General features: G+C 43.4%; 1 protein-coding gene across 3 annotated transcripts in view; it reads right to left on the reverse strand.

Moving 5' to 3' along the window:
- PHACTR3 (phosphatase and actin regulator 3) overlaps positions 1 to 16,081 on the reverse strand; it is a 227,879-nt gene that overhangs the window by 55,174 nt on the left and 156,624 nt on the right. For all 3 annotated transcript variants that reach the window (XM_073883990.1, XM_073883988.1, XM_073883989.1), the window contains 2 exons: positions 15,802 to 15,976; positions 14,825 to 15,072 (listed from right to left, as the gene is read on the reverse strand). In XM_073883990.1, the coding sequence (XP_073740091.1) occupies positions 14,825 to 15,072; positions 15,802 to 15,976 (423 nt within the window). The remainder of the gene's footprint in view (positions 1 to 14,824; positions 15,073 to 15,801; positions 15,977 to 16,081) is intronic.

Below are 16,081 nucleotides of genomic sequence, written 5' to 3' on the forward strand. Positions count from 1 at the left end.
GGGAAAACCCGAATGGTAATTGAGGACTTGCTGGAGGCTCAGGTGGACAAGTCCGAGAGTTAGAAACTATAGTCAAAGTCACAGGGGCCCCCCACTGTACGGGGGGTTTTACCACCAGGAGCCCGACCAGGTTCCCACAGTGAACGTCAGAAAAAGAATCCCCTTCTGCTTCCCTCCAGCCGGGGAAAGGGGAGGAAGTGATCTGAAATACCCCAGAACCTTCTGTTCTCCTTATCAAGGTCTCCCTCTGGGGAAACTAGTTCACCAGAGCCTAACCCACTGGGGTATCATCAGAACTACATGACCTGGCAGAAGGGAGACACCCGACTCCAGCCCACAACAGCCCTCCGGTCCCACCTGAGGTGGAAAATAAAACCGAGAAACACTTGCGAGGTTCACAGTCCAGAGACATGACTCACGGACACAGTGAGACCCGGTCACAGGCTACAGAACACGCCCCCTCCTCACTCCTCCCCTCCGCGTTACCAAAGCCCTGTTTACAGCAACTCCTTTTCCCCGAGGCGTCAAGTCCAGCTAACAGGAAAACATTACAAGGCATCCCAAAAGGAAAAATCAACCAGGTATGGCAGGGATGTTGGAATCATCAGCAATTTAAAACAACCCTGATTAACATGCTAAGGGCACTAATGGATAAAGTAGACAGCACACAAGACCAGGTGAGCAGCATGAGCAGAGAGATGGAAATTCTATGAAAGAAGAACATAGAATGCTAGAGATAAAAAACTGTAACAGAAACAAAGAATGCCTTTGATGGGATTATTAGTAGAATGGACACAGTTAAGGAAAGAATCTCCAAGCTTGAGGACATCTCAATAGAAACTTTAAAAACCAAAAAGCAGAGGAAAAAAAAAAAAACTTAAAACAGAATATCCAAGGATTGACTGACAATTACAAAAGAAGTAGCATTCACATAATTGGCACACCAGAAGGAGAAGAACGAGGAAGGAACAGAAGAAATCTTTAAAATAATGTCAGAGAATTTCTTCAAATTAATGTCAAACATCAAACCACAGATCCAGGAATCCCAGAGAATACCAAGCAGGGTATATGCCGAAAAGAAACAAAACAAAACAAAAACTATGCTTTGGCATAACATCTTCAAACCACAGAAAGTCAAAAATAAAGAAAAAACATTCTGTAAGAAGCCAGAAGTAAAAACATCGACAGAAGAATGACGAAAAGATTTCTACCCAGCTTCTCCTCAGAAACCATGCAAGAAGAGAGTGAAATGAAATATTTAAAGTGTTTAGATAAAAAACCCACCAACCTAGAATTTTATAGAAAGTGATAAATCATCCTTCAAAAGTGAAGGAGAAGCAAAGATTTAGTAAGACAAACAAAAATCAAGGGGATTTGTTGCCAATAGATTTGTCTTGCATGAGATGTTAAAAGAAGTTTTTTAGGGAAGGAAAACAGTGCAGACCAGAACCTTGGATCTGCATAAAGAAAGGGAGGCCATCAAGAGGAAATAGGTAAAGGTGACAGAAAAACTCTTATTTTTCTTATTCTTAATTTATGTAATAGTTTATTCAAAATAATAGTAACTATGTATTCAATCACATATACTTATGTATATATCAAACATACTATATGCTTATGTACATACCTCATATGTATATATGTGCTTTTATGTAAGTGAAAGGAGGTTCAAAAATGATACAAAAGACAGAGGAAGGAATCAGGATGATCTTGTTACTATAAGGCACTCATGCTACCTGTGAAGTGGTCTAGCGTTATTTAAAAATGGAGTTGGATTATATGTATATTATATAAAACACATAAACTCAAGGACAACCACGAAGAAAAAGTATAACTGCTACGTAAAGAAAGGAGAGAAAATGAAATTATACAAAGTTCTGAATTAAAACCACAAAAGGTAGGGATTGCTGCGAAGATGGCAGAGTAGGAGGACCCTAAACTCACCTCATTCATGGATACAACTAGATAATATTCACATCAGGGTAAAGAACCCAGGAAATTCTAAGACTGGCAGAACAAACTCCTCCACTAGATGTAAAGAAGGCCCAGAGTAGGGAGAGAAACAGACTATCACAGCAGCGAGCCTGCACAGGGAAGGTGGTGATTTCCCTATAACCTCTGGCTCTGAAAACCAGAGGGCTGAATTTTTTGAGTTCTTACAACCAGTGGGTCTTAAAACCTGGAATTTTAAACATCATGAGGCAGGAGAAAACTGAGTCCCAGCCCTTAAAGGGACAGGACATCAAACAGTCCATGGAGATAGAGCATAGAAGCCTCCTGGGGCATACCAGTGGGAGTGTTATTTACTCATCTCAGAGCATGTTCTAGAGGGACAGAGATTGCAGGGAGACTCCTCCAGCAGCAAAGGAGCTGGCAGGAGCCACCTCTCTCCCCTGCCCCACAGCATAAGAACACTGCCAGCTGTGGGAACCAGCACAGCACCAATACTCACTTCCTCACTTGCTTACCCATGCCCTGTCCCTGCCATGTTTCAGTAGATCCACCCCCCCCCCCCCGCCGGCCAAGCGTACCTCAGCCACAGTGCTGCAGGTCCCCTCCTCCAGAAGACCAACGCAAACCTTGCTAACACCGCATCTCACCCTGCTTGCTTTGTGGATCCACATCCTCCCATATGCTCTTGGCCAGAGACCATCCAAAATGATGCCACAAGCCTGGCAGTGCCTAGGCAGCCCTGACAGGGACCAGTACCACTCCAAATAGACTCCTGCCCCAAGGAGATGGAAAGATAACCACACACACCAGTCACACTGCAGACCCCCAACAGTGGGCTTGGGGTAGACATCTGGTCTGACTACAGGCCCTGACCACCAACAAAAGCATCTCAGGGGATGACACAGGGAAAGCACCCTGCAGTTTGGTACTACTGCATCTCTGGCAAATTCTGGTCTGACTCAACGCAAGCCCAAGGAGGCCCCAGACTGGCCCACTAATACCATAGGTACCAAACACTGCCCACAACAAGCCAAGAGAGTGACTGCAAATGACTGGACTGAAGGAAAAAGTGGCTCAGCCACAATAGCAGGGTGCAATGCAACACACATAGGAGACACCACTGAGGTATTAGGTTCTGGTGAACAGGGGACACTGCATTGCAGGGCACTACAGGACCTCTTCTTCATAAGGCCACTATGTTCAAGAGCAGTAGACAAAGCAGAATTTCATAAAAGGGAGTTAGAAAAATGAGGACACAAAGGAATACATCCCAAATGAAAGAACAGGACAAAACCACAACAAAGAGACCAAACGAAATGGATGTAAGTATTATCTCTGGATAGAGAATTTTAAGTAATGATCATAAAGACACTCCCTAAACCTGAGAAAAGAGTGGAAGATCTCAGTGAGACCCTTAACAAAGAGATAAAAAAGAACCAATCAGAGATGAACACAAAAAATGAAATTAAAAATACACTAGATGGAATAAATAGCAGGCTAAGGGAAGCAGAAGAACAAATCAGCAGCGGGGAAGACAGAGTAATCGAAAATAATCAAATTTAGCAGGTGAGAGAGAAAAAATTTTTGCAAAATGAGAAGAGACTCAGGGAACTCAGTGACACTATCAAGCATAGTAACATTCATATTATAGAGATCCCTGAAGAAGAGAGAAAAGTGAGCAGAAAATTTATTTGAAGAAATAACAGCTGAAAACTTACATAATCTGGGGAAGGAAACAGATATCCAGATCCAGGAGGCACAAAGATCCTCCAACAAAATCAACCCAAGAAGGACCACATCAAGACACACAGTAATGAAAATGACAAAAAGTAGAGATAGAGAATTTCAAAACAGCAAAAGAAGACAGTTACATACAGGGGGAAACCCCATAAGGCTAACAGCTGATTTTTCAGTAGAAACTTTGCAGGCCAGAATGGAATTGCATGCTATATTAAAAATGCTGAAAGGGAAAAATCTGCAGCCAAGAATATCCAGCAAGGCTATCATTCAGAATAAGGAGGAGAGAGAAAGAGTTTCCCAGGTGAACAAAGGTTAAAGGAATTTGTCACTGCTAAACCAGGCCAACAAGAAACGTTAAAGGGGACTCTGAGTGGAAAGGAAAGACCGTAAGTAAAGTAGGAAGCACAAAAGCAGTAAAAACGTCTGTAAAAATGAGTCAAGGGACTCAAGGGACAAAATAAAAGGATGTAAAGTATGACACCATATACTTAAGACATGGCAGGAAAAGGAGTAAAGAATGGATTTAAAGTTAAGTGATGTTCAACTTAATATAGTCTGCTATATGCAGAAGAGGTTATATACAAACTTAATGGTAACCACAAATCAAAAACAAGTAATAGATATGCAAGCAATGAAGAGAAATGAATCCAAGTACATCACTAAAGAAAGCCAAATAATCATGAGAAAGGAGAGCAAGAAAAGAAAGGAAGAGAGAGGAACTATAAAAACAGCCATAAAACAAGTAACAAAATGGAAATACATACTATCAATAATTACATTGAATATAAGTGGACTAAATGCTCCAATCAGAAGACCTAGAGTGACAGAATGGATTAAAAAAAAAAAAAAACAACACATCTATATGTTGCCTACAAGAAACTCATTTCAGACCTAAACACATCTGCAGATTGAAAGTGAAGGGATGGAGAGACATTTATCATGCAGGATGTGATAAGAAAGCTGGGGCAGCAATACTTTTATCAGAGAAAATAGACTTTAAAACAAAGACTGTAACAAGAGACGAAGAAAAACTCTATATAATCATAAAGGGGACAATCCAACGAGAAGATAGGACAATTGTAAATATTTATGCACCCAACATAGGAGCACCCCAATATATAAAACAGCCAACAACAAACATAAAGGACCTAACTGATAATACAATAATAATAGGGGGCTTTAACACCCCACTTACATCAATGGACAGAGCATCCAAATGGAAAATCAACAAGGAAACAATGACTTTGAATGACACACTGGACCATATAGATTTAACAGATATATTCAGAACATTCCATGCTAAAACAGCAGAAAACACATTCTTTTCAAGTTCACATGGGACATTTTCCAGAATAGATCACATATTAGGGCCACAAAACAAGTCTCAACAAACAAAAAGATCAAAGTCATACCATGCATCTTTTCTGACCACAATGCTATGAAACTAGAAGTCAATCAGAAGAGAAAGTCTGGAAAGAGCTAAAATACATCAAAGTTAAATAACATGCTATTAAAGAATGACTGGGTTAACTAGGAAATAAAAGAAGAATTTAAAAAGGACATGGAAACAAATCAAAATGAAAATACAACAATCCAAAATCTTTGGGATGCAGTGAAGTTCTAAGAGGGAAGTTTACAGCAATACAAGTGTACCTCAAGAAGAAAAATCTCAAACAACCTAAGTTTACAACACATAAATGAGCTAGAAAAAGAACAAAACCCAAAACCAATAGAAGGAAGGAAATAAAAAAGATTAGAGCCGAAATAAATGATACAGAAACTAAAAGAAAAAAACAAAAAAATGAAAAAACAAAAAACAATAGAATTGATCAATGAAACCAGGAGCTGGTTCTTTGAAAAGATCGACAAAATTGCTAAGCCTTTAGCCAGACTCATAAAAAAAAAAAAAAGAGGACTCAAAATCAGAAATGACAGGAGAAATAACTGGTAACGCAGAAATACAAAGGACTATAAAAAATTATGAAAAATTTTACACCAACAATTGGACAGCCTAGAAGAAATGGATAAATTCCTAGAAACATATAACCTACTAAAACTGAATCAGAAAGAAATAGAAAATTTGAACAGATTACCAGCAAGGACATTGAATCAGTAATCAAAACACTCCCGAAAAACAAAAGTTTGGAACCAGATGGTCTCATAGGTGAATTCTACCATACATTTAAAGAAGAGTTAATACACATTCTTCTCAAACTACTCCAGAAAATAGAAGTGGAGGAAAGCTTCCAAATTCTTCCTAGGAGACCAGCATTACCGTGATACCAAAACCAGATAAAGACACTACAAAAAGAGTACAGGCCAATATCACTGATGAATATAGATGCAAAAATCCTCAACAAAATACCAGCTAACCGAATCCAACAATACATTAAAAAAATCATTCACTATTTGAAAAAGCACAAATCCATTCATGATTAAAACAAAAACAAAAACAAAAGCCCTCAACAGGGGTGCCTGGGTGGCTCAGTCAGTTAAGTGTCCAACTCTTGATTCTGGCTTGGGGTCGTGAGATTGAGCCCCACGTTGGGATCCACACTCAGCACAGAGTCTGTCCCTCTCCCTCTGCTCTTCCCAACACTCATGTGCTCTCTCTCAAATAAGTAAATAAATCTCAAAAAAAAAAAAACACTAAACCCTCAACAAAGTTTAGAGGGAACACACCCCAACATAATAAAGGCCTTAAACAAAAAACCCACAGTGAACACTCTATGGAGAGAAACTGAGCGCTTTTCCCCTAAGGTCAGGAAGAAGACAGGGATGTCCATTCTCACCATTTTATTCAACATAGGACTGTAAGTCCTAGCCACAGCAATCAGACAACAAAAAGAAACAAAAGGCATCCAAATAGGTAAGGAAGAAGTACAACTGTCAGTATTTGCAGATGACATGATACTGTATAGAGAAAACTCTAAAGACTCCATAAAAAACTACTGGAACTGAAAATGAATTCATTAAGGTCAGAGAATATAAAATCAATGTACAGGAATCTGTTGCAATTCTATACACTAACAATAATGTAGGGGCGCCTGGGTGGCTCAGTCGTTAAGCATCTGCCTTCGGCTCAGGTCATGATCCCAGGGTCCTGGGATCAAGCCATGCATCGGGCTCCCTGCTCCGCAGGAAGCCTGCTTCTCCCTCTCCCACTCCCACTCCCCCAGCTTGTGCTCCCTCTCTCGCTGTGCCTCTGTCAAATAAATAAATAAAATCTTTAAAAAAAATAATCATGTAGCAGAAAGAGAAATTTAAAAAAAACACAATACCATTTACAATTACACCAAAGATAATACCTAGGAATAAACCTAACCAAGGAGGTGAAAGCCCTGTATACCAAAAACTAAAAATCACTGATGAAAGAAATTGAAGATGACAAAAATAAATGGAAAGACATTCCATGCTCACAGATTGGAAGAACAAATATTGTTAAAATGTCCATACTACCCAAAGCAATCTACAGAGTTAATGTAATCCCTATCAAAATACCAACAGCATTTTTCACAGAACCAGAACTGTCCTAAAGTTTGTATGGAACCACAAAAGACCCCGAATAGCCAAAGCAATCTTGAAAAAGAAAAATGAAGCTGCATGCGTCACAATTCCAGATTTCAAGATATATTACAAAGAGGCAGTAATCAAAACAGTATGGAACTCATACAGAAATAGACACACAAATCAGTGGAACAGAAAAGAAAACCCAGAAATAAACCCACAATTATATGGTCAATCTTTGACAAAGGAGGCAAGAATATACAATGAGAAAAAAAGAGTCCCTTCAACAAATGGTGTTGGGAAAACTGAACAGCTACATGCAAAAGACTGGAACTGGACCACTTTCTTACACCATACACAAAATAAACTCAAAATGAATTAGGGACCTAAATGTGAGACCTAAAAGCATAAAAATCCTAGAAGAGAGCACAGGCACTAATTTCTCTGACATCAGCCATACCAACGTTTTTCTAGATAGGTCTCCTGAGGCAAGGGAAACAAAAGCAAAAATAAACTTTTAGGACTACGTCAAAATAAAAAGCTTCTGCACAGCAAAGGGAACAACCAATAAAAAGTAAAAGCATACTGAATGGGAGAAAATATTTGCAAATGACATACCTTATAAAAGATTAGTATCTAAAATATATACTTATACAACCCAACACCAAGAAAGCAATCCAATTAAGAAATAAATAGAAGACAGAGACATTTTTTCCAAAAAAGACATAAAGACGGCCAACAGACACATGAAAAGATGCTCAACATCACTCATCAACAGGGAAATGCAAATCAAAACCACTAGATTTCACCTCACACCTGTCAGAATGGCTAAAATCAAAAAACATAATTGTTGGTGAAGATGTGGAGAAAAAGGAACCCTTGTGCACTGTTGGTGGGAATGCAAACTGTTGCAGCCACTGTGGAAAACCCTATGGAAGGTCCTCAAAAAATTAAAAATGGAGCTACCATATGATCCAGTAATCGCACTACAGAGTATTTACCCGAAGAATACAAAAATACTATATTTGAAAGGATACATGCATCCTCATGTTACTGCACCATTATTTACAATAACCAAACTATGGAAGCAGGTCAATGTCCAGCAACAGATGAATAAAGAAGAAGTGGTGTACACATACAATATATATTATTCAGCCATAAAAAAGAATGAAATCTTTCTTACCATCTGCAACAAAATAGATGGAGCTAGGAGGTATAATGTTAAGTGAAATAAGTCAGAAAAAGACAAATACCATATGATTTCACTTATGTGTGGAATTTAAGAAACAAAATAAATGAACAAAGGAAAGAAAAGAGACAAAGCAAGAAACAGACTTTTAACTATAGAGAACAAACCGATGGTTACCAGGAGGGAGGTGGATGGGGATGTGGGTTAAACAGGTGATGGAGATTAAGGAGTGCATTTGTGGTGATGAGAACCCGGTGATGTCTGGAAGTGCTGAATCTCTATACTGTATACCTGAAACTAATATAACACTATATATTAACTATATTGGAATTAAAAGGATACAAAAAAATAAAACCACAAATGGTAGAATAGAAGAACAAAGAATAAGGGCAATAAATAGAAAACAGTAACAAATATGGTCGATATTAATCCAACTATATCAATGGCCTAAATACACCAATTAAAAGGCAGAGATTGTCAGAGTGGATCAAAAAACAAGACTCAACTCTACATTGTTTAAAGAAACTACTTTAGATATAGACAGACAGAGATTAAGAATAAATGGATGGAGAGAAATATACCATGATAACACGAATCAAAAGAAAACAGGAATAACGACATTAATTTTAGAAGAGCAGATTTCAAAGCAAGGAAGGTTGTCAGAGATAAGGAAGGGCATTCCATATGATAAAGGGGCCGATTCTCAAAGAATGCATAACAGTTCTTAACAAGTGTGCACCTAACAACAGCACGTCAAACTATTTGACAAAAATAGAACTGCAAGGATGGGTAGATTAACACACTATCATAACTGAGACTCCAACACCCTTATCTGAGAAGCGGGCAGATCCAGGAATGGAAAATCAGTAAGGACTTGGTTGAACCCCACAGCACTGACGACCAACTGGGTATAACTGACACCCATAGACTACTTCATCCAGCAAGAGCAGAATACACATTGTTCTCAAGGTCACATGGAACATTCACCAAAATACACCACATTCTGGGCCATAAAACAAACCCTCACAAATTTAAAAGAATACAAATCATATAATGTCTGCTCTCAAAAAACAATGCAGTTAAACCAGTAAGCAGTAACAGAATGGCAACTGGAAAATCCCAATATATATGGAGGTTAAATAACACACTTCTAAACAATACATGAGTCAAAAAAGAGATCTCAGCAAAAATTTTAAAATATTTTGAACTAAATGAAAATGAAAACACAACTTATAAAAATTTCTGGGATATGGTAAAAGAGCTTAGAGGGAAACTTATAGCATTGAATGCATGGATTAGAAAAGATCTAAAATCAGTAATCCAAATTTCTACCTTAGGAAACTAGAAAAAGAAGAACAAATTAAATCCAGAGTAAGAAGAAGGAGGGAAATAAGGGAGCAGAAATCTGTGATATTCAAAATATCAATAGAGAAAAATCAATGAAACCAAAAGCTGGTTCCTTGAAAAGATCAATAAAAGTGATTAGCCTCCAGCCAAGATAACTAAGAAAAAAAAGAGGCCACAGATTACTAATATCAGAAATGAAAGAAAGAACATCATTATAGATCCCATGGACATTAAAAGAATAAAGAAATACTACGAATCACTCCATTCCCACAAATTGCATGACCTGGAGGAAATGGACCAATTCCTTGAAAGATACAATCTGTCCAAAATCACAAGAATAAACAGATGATCTGAACAGGCCTATATCTATTAAATAAATTGAATCAATAATTAATAACCTTACAAACAGAAAGCACTAGGCTAAGATGAGTTTACTGGTGAAATCTGTTGAAATTTTAAGGAAATTATACCAATTCTGTGCAATCTCTTTCAGAGGACAGAAGCTGAGGATAGGATGCTAACTCATTCTGAGGCCAGCATTACCCTAATAAAACCAGACAAAGACATTACAGGAAGAAAAAACACTACAGACCAATGAACACAGATGCAAAAATCCTCAATGATATATTAGGAACAATTATTTAAGCTGTTAAATAAGTTTTAGGGGCGCCCGGGGGGCTCAGTTGGTTAAGCGTCTGACCTTTGATCTCAGTTCAGGTCTTGATCTCAGGGGTCATGAGTTCAAGCCCATGCTGGATGTGGAGCCTACTTAAAAAAAAAAAAAAGTTTAAAAATGCTAAATTGTTAAATTGTAAATGTTTATGCTAAATTTAAATGAAACACAAAAATTCTAAATTAAGTAAATTTTAATTAGCAAATTAGCTAGACCTGGACAGTCACATGTTAAAAAAAATAAATCTTGACACAGACTATATAACCTTCACAGAATAGGTCACACACCTAAATGTAAAATTCCAAGCTATAAAACTCTTAGAGGATAACATGAGAAAACCTAAGTGAGGTTGAGTATGGTGATGTCCTTTTCGATACATTGCCCAAAGCACAATCCACGACAAAAATAATAAGCTAGACTCCATTAGAAACTTCTGCTCTGTGAAAGACAATGTCAAGAAAATAAGACCGGACACAGATTGGGAGAAATATGTGCAAAAGTTACATCTGATAAAGGACTGTGATCCAAAATATAAAGAGCTCTTAAAAGAAGAGCTAAGAAAACAGATAACCTGATAAGAAATGAGTCCAAAACCTTGACACCCCACCAAAGATACACAGGCAGCAAGTGAGCATACAGAGAGATGCTCCACATGATAGGTCTTCAGGGAAATGCAAATTAGAACAGTGAGATAGCACCCTACAGCTCCGAGAAAGGCCAAAATCCAGAGCACTGACGACACGAGACGCTGGCGAGGATGTGGAGCAGCAAGAGTTCATTCATGCCGCCGGGAATGCAAAATGGCACAGCCACTTTAGAAGACAGCTTGATGGTTGCTTACAAACCTAGCCATAGTCTGACCATACCAATCTGGCAATCTCACTCCTTGGTATTTACCCAAAGGAGGTGAAAATCATGTCCACATGAAAAACTGCACATGGGTTTTTATAGCAGCTTTATTCATAATCGCCAACACTTGGAAGGAACTAAGATGTCCTTCAGTAGGGGATGGATAAACCATGGTCCATCCAGACAATGGAATATTACTCAGCACTAAAAAGACATGAGCTAGCAAGCCGTGAAGACATGGAGGAAAACTTAACTGCACATTACTAAGTGAAAGAAGCCCAACTGAAAAGGATACACACTATATGATTCCAACTATAGGACATTCTTGAAAAGTAAAACTACAGACAATAAAAAGATCAGTGGTTGTGGGGATGGGAGGGATGAACAGGGGGAGCACGGAGGATTTTTGGAGCGGCGAATGAATGCTATGATCAACACAAGTCATTGTACATTTGTCTAAACACACAGAAGGCACAACATCAAGAGTGAACCCTCCGGGGAAAAGGGGTCAGTGTAGGTTTATCATTTGTAACAAAGGCATCACTCTGGTGAGTGATGCTGGTATCAGGGAGGCTAGGCAGGTGTAGGGCTGGGGATGCACATGGAAGTCTCTGTAACTTTCTCTAATTTTCCTGTGAGAACCTACAACTGCTTTTAAAAAATTAAATCTTAGGGAGCCTGGGTGGCTCAGTTGGTTAAGCGACTGCTTTCGGCCCAGGTCATGATCCTGGAGTCCCGGGATCGAGTCCCACATCAGGCTCCCTGCTCGGCGGGGAGTCTGCTTCTCCCTCTGACCCTCTTCCCTCTCATGCTCTCTTATCTCTCATTCTCTTTCTCTCAAATAAATAAATAAAATCTTTAAAAAAAATTAAATCTTAAAAATGCACCTTTGAGGAGCCTGAGAACGTTCTTGGTGTCCCGTTTTTACCCAGCACTGACTGCACACACCTGTGAAGGTACCTGTGCACGCTGCAGGCTGGCACGAAACATCACACGTGGTCTGTCACACATCTTGCTGTGTTGGCCAAGACATTTTATTTGCTCTGCACAGAAATCCAACTGTCAGACTCAGAGTACAACAGATACATTTCTCACTACAACTAGTCAGGTAGGACAGCCTTCCAGCTGATTCACAAGGTAACCTGCCTTGGATGAGGCCACCACCAGCTCTTAGAAATGAAATTCTAACATTGATGCATAGGATGCCACCTCATCAGAGAATCCAGGGTGACACATCTTTGGACTGTTCACATGGCACAGGCCAATGCCCGCAAAACCTCTTGAACCCAAGAGAAGCAAATAGCTGATCCTTGCCGCCATCACCCCACCAGGCAAAGAATACGTTCATGGGCCTTTCCCACTGAAGTAACAGTCCTTCCAAAAGTAACACTTCTAGACTTTTTCTAGAACCAAAATAGAATTTTTTCCTCCAAGTGATTTATCTGAGAGGTTCTTAACTTGGAGAGAATCACGAACACATAGGAGAATGTGTAAAAGCAAGGAAACCACTTTCCACACTGGATTTCCATGCTTTGGGAACCCCGTATCAGGCACGTGGGAGGAGCACCCAGAGGCTCAATTTGTAGAAGACTGGAATCTCCAGATATTCCTGATGGTGTGTGCAACAAGCCCAGCCCACAGCAGGATGTTCTTAGGGTTGAACGTGAGGCCTCGCTCATGAACCCAGAACACTGGTGTGCACGGGGGAGGGGACCGAGGCGAGGATGCTCTGCTCAGGGTTTGCAAGTGCAGCACATTCCCAGGCAGCTTGGCCGTGAGCCTGCGCACGTTAGCAACAGTGTTTCTAGGAGTTCTACCCTCCCTGCTCCCATTAGACCACAGTGGCTCAGTGAGGAGCATGTTATGCCATCGGGAGTGGCTGGAGAAGGTGGAATGGTGGCCGCAAAAGAAACGTGTACCCTGTATCTGTGAATGTGACCTTATTTGGAAAAAAGATGCAATTTGTCTTCCTAGATGTAATTAAGGATGTCAAAATGAGGAGAGTCATCCAAGATTATCCAGATGGGCCCTAAATCCAATGACTAGTGTCCCTGTAAGAAAAGGAGAGGGCATGTCTATGGCCATAGCACCCTGGACATGCTCTAGCTCGCCTGATCGTGGTAGCCAAGTGGGATGGGGCCTGGTTAGTACTTGGATGGGATGAGGGAGAGGGCCCAGGGTGCAGAGGAGAAAGGGATGTGACCACGGAGACAGAGACTGGGGGAAGCAGCTGCCAAGCCCAGGAGAGCCTGGAGCCGCCAGCAGCCGAAGAAGCAGACAAGATCCACCCCTAGAGCTGGAGGGAGCATGGTCCAGGGGGGTAGAGGCCAGAGGTGCCACTAAACACCCTCCAAGGCAGAGGGCAGCCCTCCCCCCAGAGAATCACCCAGCATCACTGGTGCTGAGCCTGGGGGCACCTGCACCAGCCTGGCATCCTCGTTTTCACCCGCCGTTCTCAGACATGCCCCGCATGACCCCATCCCTCAGAGGCTGACAGGTGTTCAAGGAAGAGAGTTCTGGGGCTGGGTAAGCTTGGGAAAGTCCACAGGCTGCAGGCTCCTCTGACACATCCAGAGTCCCTCGGCCAACGGCTGGCTCCAAGTTTCTGGCTCAGTGATCAAAGTCAGCCTCTTCCCAATGCACAGAACGCTGGTGCTCCTCACACGCTATGGCACCCACCCCTAGAAATGCCTCGCTGGCCGGGGTGGAAAAGGCTCAGAAGTATGCAAGGGGACAGGAAGGCTGACAGCCAGAGCTGCTAAGCCTGAGCTCCGTCCACCTGGTCACGGTGGCTGATGCTCACATCCCTTCAGGACCAGCCAGGACCAAGGTCAACGTCAGCCCCTTCCCCATTTGCCACCCGACACCCAAGGAAGAAGCAGCTTGCTTGGCTGGGTCCCTGGTGCCTCCACCCAGAGTTCTCTGCCCACGGTGGTGCCAGCATGAGACTGAGCCCCCGGCAAGGCGCCGGCACTCAGCACAGCCTGCACCCTCCCCGGGCTCGCTTGGCCTGGCCTGCACCTCCTCTCCCTTCACCACGGGCCCTGCGATGCTCTAACTCCCTGAGCCTGAGTCCTCGAGGTAGGACGGAACGGTTACTCTGACCTTCGGAGCAGGCGGTGAGGACAGGCCTGGAGCTGGGCTTCCGACGGCCTGGGGCACATGCGTTCCCACACAAGCAGGCACTGCGCCAGGGATGGCCGCCGGCTCCTTCTCCCCCTCCCTTCACCTCATCTAGCTTTCCTGGCGGCAATTTCTGCTCTATTTTCCAAACGCTGGACCTCCGAGTACCAGCTGTACAACTTTCTGCCGTGTCTTCCTAAGCAGCGACGCTCTCAAAGTTACTCACGGAGCCTCTTTTATGTGTTTTCAAAAACACACGGAAATCAACATGCAGTTACCAAAATAAAACGGGCTCACTCAGCATCTCCTAGTCCCGGCCCCGGGCCCGTCTGCGGGCGCCCCTGCTCATCCTCAGAGGTGCAGGCCCCCGCCCCAGCCGGGGGGAGCACCGCCTCCACCGGGGCCCCGCACCCCGCACCCCGCGGGCTCCGGCCTCGCCTCACCAGAGATGATGGAGTCGTTCAGCGCCTCTTCATCCTGATACACCAGCAGGTCGTCCTTGAGCTCCGAATTCACGATCAAGTTCTCCTTGTTCTCCTCAGACCCTTTGGCGGCAGCGCGCTTGCTCTCCGCGGCCCCGTCAAAGCTCCAGGCCTCCTCCCTCTCCTTACCCCGCTCCACGCTGGACGTTCTCGACAGGCGGACGTCCACCCGCTTCTTGGGGGACGCTTTACTGTCCCTTCCTGGAAAACTGAATCAGAAGACAGTTGGGGTTACGCGCGGTCCGCTTCCCCGCAGGACCCAGCAAAACCGGCCTGGGGGCTTGGGAGGATGCTGCAAAGGTGGTCCCCAACTGCGTGCGGCGCCCAGCTTCTGTCCTGAACGCGCAGGACGAGCAGCCCCAGAGGGCGCATGCGCGGTCCCGAGGCGCGGCGGCAGGCGCGTGGGAAGCCGGCCACGCTGCGCACGGCACGGGTGCGGCCCCGGCACTCCCCGGGAACCGGGAAGGGCACTGCGCTCGCAGGGCTTCTGCCAAGCCCTACGTGCGCCCCGTCAGCGGGCTGCTTTGCCCTCCATCGATCACTTCTCTTTCTCTATGGCCACGTGAGGTCAAAGATAAAAGAGTAAGCTTCAGGAGCAGGCTTTGTCCTCCTGCTAATGGAAACTCAAAGTCTTCAGGGCCTGGGACAGCGTGACAGCTACTTCTCTTCCACGGGCGCTCGGTCCCCCGGGGAGAAAGGCAGGGGCTTTGGGGCCAGGCTCCCACCCGTGAACGTCCTCTCCCAGAATGGGGCAGCCAAGACCAGAGCCCGGTGCGAAGTAAAAAAGTGGGGCTCTTGTCCAAAAATTAACAATTTCAGGACAGTGACAGCAATGCACGGAGCCCAGTCCGGGGGCCCCGTGACTACACAGGGTACACCACAAGGCTGATGGGGATTCGGGCACACAGGTCTCCTTACCGGCAGGGAGAGGGCCTCACCTGTCCTGGCGATGCTTGGTGGCCAGTGCCCTGTGCAGCTCCTCAATGACACGGCTGGGGGGCAGCGGCCGGTGGACAGTGGTGAGATGTGGGGACCCCGTGGGCGTGGAAAGCTGTCCTCGGAGGGGAGGGTCAGCACTCTTCCCGCCAGGGCCCTGGAAGAGCGCAGGCTGGCCTGGAGCGTGAGAGGGACCAACGAGAATGTAAGTCTCTGGGAGCCGGGAGGAAGGACTCTGCAGAAAGACAGGAGCCCGAGAGCAGAGGACACAGCCCCCTGGCC

This window comes from Callorhinus ursinus, unplaced genomic scaffold (genome assembly GCF_003265705.2).
Source record: "Callorhinus ursinus isolate GAN/ISIS: 27379988/994484 unplaced genomic scaffold, GSC_fseal_2.0 scaffold53, whole genome shotgun sequence".
Taxonomy (NCBI): Eukaryota; Metazoa; Chordata; class Mammalia; order Carnivora; family Otariidae; genus Callorhinus; species Callorhinus ursinus.